Raw genomic sequence first — 3,084 nt, forward strand, 5'->3', positions numbered from 1 at the left:
TTGTGTATCTCTCTCGTACTCTCTCTCTCTCTCTCTCAACACCCACATCATGCCTAAGCTAGAGTTCCATAGCCTATGCCATAGATAGCTTATACCATGTGTAGGCTAGGTGTCTCATAGGCCTAGGGTTATGCCATGCATGTGTGTATAGTTTTAGGACTTTAAAAAAAAGACCTTGCAAGTCTCGAGTCTACTACACCAAGGTACTATCTCTACTCCCCACATATGAGATGTCCATATCTTAAACACATGAGGTTCATATACCACTTAATATGAGAAAAGGTCAAGAAAATGTTCTACTAAAACAAGAGGCCCTTGCTTAAGCAAAGGTCAATAGACAGTAAGAGGAGGGCACAAGTCTTGAGTTGAGCACAAATCAACTAAGTACACATTCTAACAAGTGGAGAGAAGCAATAAAACAGGCGGGGCCAAAAGTCATAAGCTGATGTGACCGTACAAAACCTCATGTAAAATTAGATTGCAACATTGTTGCAATTTAGGTTTAGGTTTTCAATTTTTAGACGAAGCACACTCAGATGAGACTAAAACCCTTTGGTCAATCCCAAGTCAAATTGAAAACCAATGTTCATAAGGTTAGATCAAACACTTTCTCAGTTTTATTTGTGCAATCGTATGCCTTGAATTCTCATACCAATTTGTATGGGGAAAGGTATATATGGGACGTCGTGTGATCTAACAAAGTTTTGTCAAACTCGCGTGGACTGTACTACGACACATCTATGATATAGTATGTCCACTTACTTTATGTGGATCGCGTGCAATGTGTACGCTCCTGGTTTTTGTGCGATGCATGTGATTATGGTTCTCCAATTATAAGACTCTTAGAAGTTCCTCTGAGATCTGGAAGTTTCATAAAACTCCATATTTATATGTATATATACATTGAGAGAGAGAGAGAGAGAGAGGCTTCATCATTCATGTATGTTAAGAACATATATGTCACAAACTGAACGGTAGTCTGTTGTCATTTTCCAGGATGTCTATACGCGTGTCTGCAGCAGCTGATGGCGTGTCTTGAGTACAGCTACGTGATATACAAGATTTCTGGTCGACCATTACAACGTTATGTCGGCGCAGCCAATGGTGCGCCATGACTTCTACGAGGCCGGGCCTGTCTCGTGGGTCTAGGCGGAGCAAGAGCCGGATGAGATCTTTGGCTTCCAGGGAAAGGCTGTCGAATGGAGGCTCGACCAGGTAGGTAAGGTGGCGTAGGTCGCAGGACATGACATTGCGGTGTATTTCATCCGCGTCGGAGCCCGGGAAGGGAGGGAATCCGCAAAGAAGGACGTGGAGAACGATGCCGAGGCTCCACACGTCGGCCAGGCGAGGGTCGTACCCCTCTCCCCCCCAGACTTCGGGTGCAATGTAGAACGGGGTGCCCACCATGTCGGAGAAGGTGTTGGTACCGGTGCAGAGCATGTCAGCGGCGGCACCAAAGTCCGCAAGCTTGACATTGGCGTAACAGGAGGTGGTGGCCGACGGCGAGCTCAAGATGGTCGGCAAGAGGATGTTCTCCAGTTTGATGTCGCGATGCGCGATTCCCTTATGGTGGCAATACCGCACTGCCCGCAGTATGGCCGCAAAGGCGTGCGCAGCCTCTGGCTCCGGCAAGTAATACGGGCCTTGCTTCCTGGAATGCAGGTGCTCGAAGAGGTCGCCTCCTTCGCATAGCTCCAAGACCAGCTGGACCTCGTGCTCGTCTTCCACGTGATCGACCAGACGGACGATGTTGGGATGGTCGACCAGCCTCCGCAGTACCTCCAGCTCATTGCTACCATTAGGTTTGGAGCTGAACTTGCAAGCGAAACGCTCGCCCGTGGAGGCGCGAGTACACAGCCGCACAACCCCATCCACTCCCTGGGACGACGCGCTTAGCTCGCTTCCTACCACATAACCTTTGGCGTCCATGTTTTTTACGAAACGTGCGAGTAGTGCTCAAAAAGACCTACGCTACAAGTATTAATGCCGATCTGCAATTTCTCTTGTCCTGAGCGGAATAGGTTGAGCGCACTCGGTCCGTTTATATACCTTAAGCAGCAGCTTGAGGCCGCCTGCATTAACTAATTCCTGCAGCTCCAGCTGGTCGGCTTCGGATAGCTTCATTTAAAAATGTTTAGATAATATACACACGGAGAAGTTTTAGCAATTCTTTATATACGAAAATTTACAATATTTCCTCTTCACATATGTATGTATTCCCCACGTGTAACTGGAAAATTACATTCTCCGCATGCACTAATAGGGTGTTATAGGTCATTACTAAAAATCCCCTTAAAATTTTCAAAATTTCCTAGATAAGAGAATCCAAGAATGTGATTTCGTACTTCTAATGGTAGGAAATTATTGTCACTATAGTGAATTCTTATAATGTCTTCTCAAAAATCCCAATATAAGACAATGTAATAATATCTTTCCCCACTATGATAGTAGGGAATTATATATTGAGATAAATTAGGTATGTTTCCTTAAATTATTTATGTAAGAGAATATAAGAAATACAAGTTTTGATCCAAGCATTTAAGATCTTTCTTGTAACAACAGTTAATATTAAATTTGGCAAAGTTGGAATTAACCATATAGAGGTGACCTTAGATTGTCTAAGAAACGCACCCACTCGTAATGCACACATATACACACATGCACATGCCCTTTCCACTCTTAGTTAAATGGCCATATATAGTTGAGATTTATTTTTCCTAGCACTTAATGTTGAAAATGGCCGCTTACTATATACATGGAAGCCCTCAAACTTAGTAGTCACTCAATCCCGTGCTAATTACATTGTTTTGTTTTATTTCATTTCAGAGCCATTTTGCATGACATTGCTTTTTATTTTTCGTCTAATATTTTGCAAATTTCTTCTCATTGTTCCTTAAAATTTTGACTTTAATGATGTAGAGTGCTTGGGAAGGTGACATGTGACAAATGAGTGTTAACTACTATTTAAGGTAGTTTAGTATATATAAAGACTAGATGACATGATAATTTGAATAGGGGGGATAATCAACTTCTAACAAGGATTAGTTGCAAATTATTTTGCTTGTTATTACTAAGTTGAAATTG

At 42.9% G+C, this 3,084-nt stretch overlaps 1 protein-coding gene across 1 annotated transcript; it reads right to left on the reverse strand.

The window, feature by feature from the left end:
- Positions 1 to 960: 960 nt before the first annotated feature.
- LOC148028841 (calcium-dependent protein kinase 20-like) lies at positions 961 to 1,929 on the reverse strand. Its single transcript, XM_087688503.1, has one exon. The coding sequence runs from the start codon at positions 1,927 to 1,929 to the stop codon at positions 961 to 963; it is 969 nt and encodes a 322-aa protein (XP_087544629.1).
- Positions 1,930 to 3,084: the final 1,155 nt, after the last annotated feature.

The sequence above is a fragment of the Lygodium microphyllum genome, chromosome 11, assembly GCF_053477565.2.
Source record: "Lygodium microphyllum isolate KBCC chromosome 11, Lygodium_microphyllum_v1.1.10, whole genome shotgun sequence".
Classification (NCBI taxonomy): domain Eukaryota; kingdom Viridiplantae; phylum Streptophyta; class Polypodiopsida; order Schizaeales; family Lygodiaceae; genus Lygodium; species Lygodium microphyllum.

What these genes read in the sequence shown, in the direction of transcription:
- LOC148028841 (XM_087688503.1), bottom strand. Translation starts at nt 1,929, where the DNA reads ATGGACGCCAAAGGTTATGTGGTAGGAAGCGAGCTAAGCGCGTCGTCC.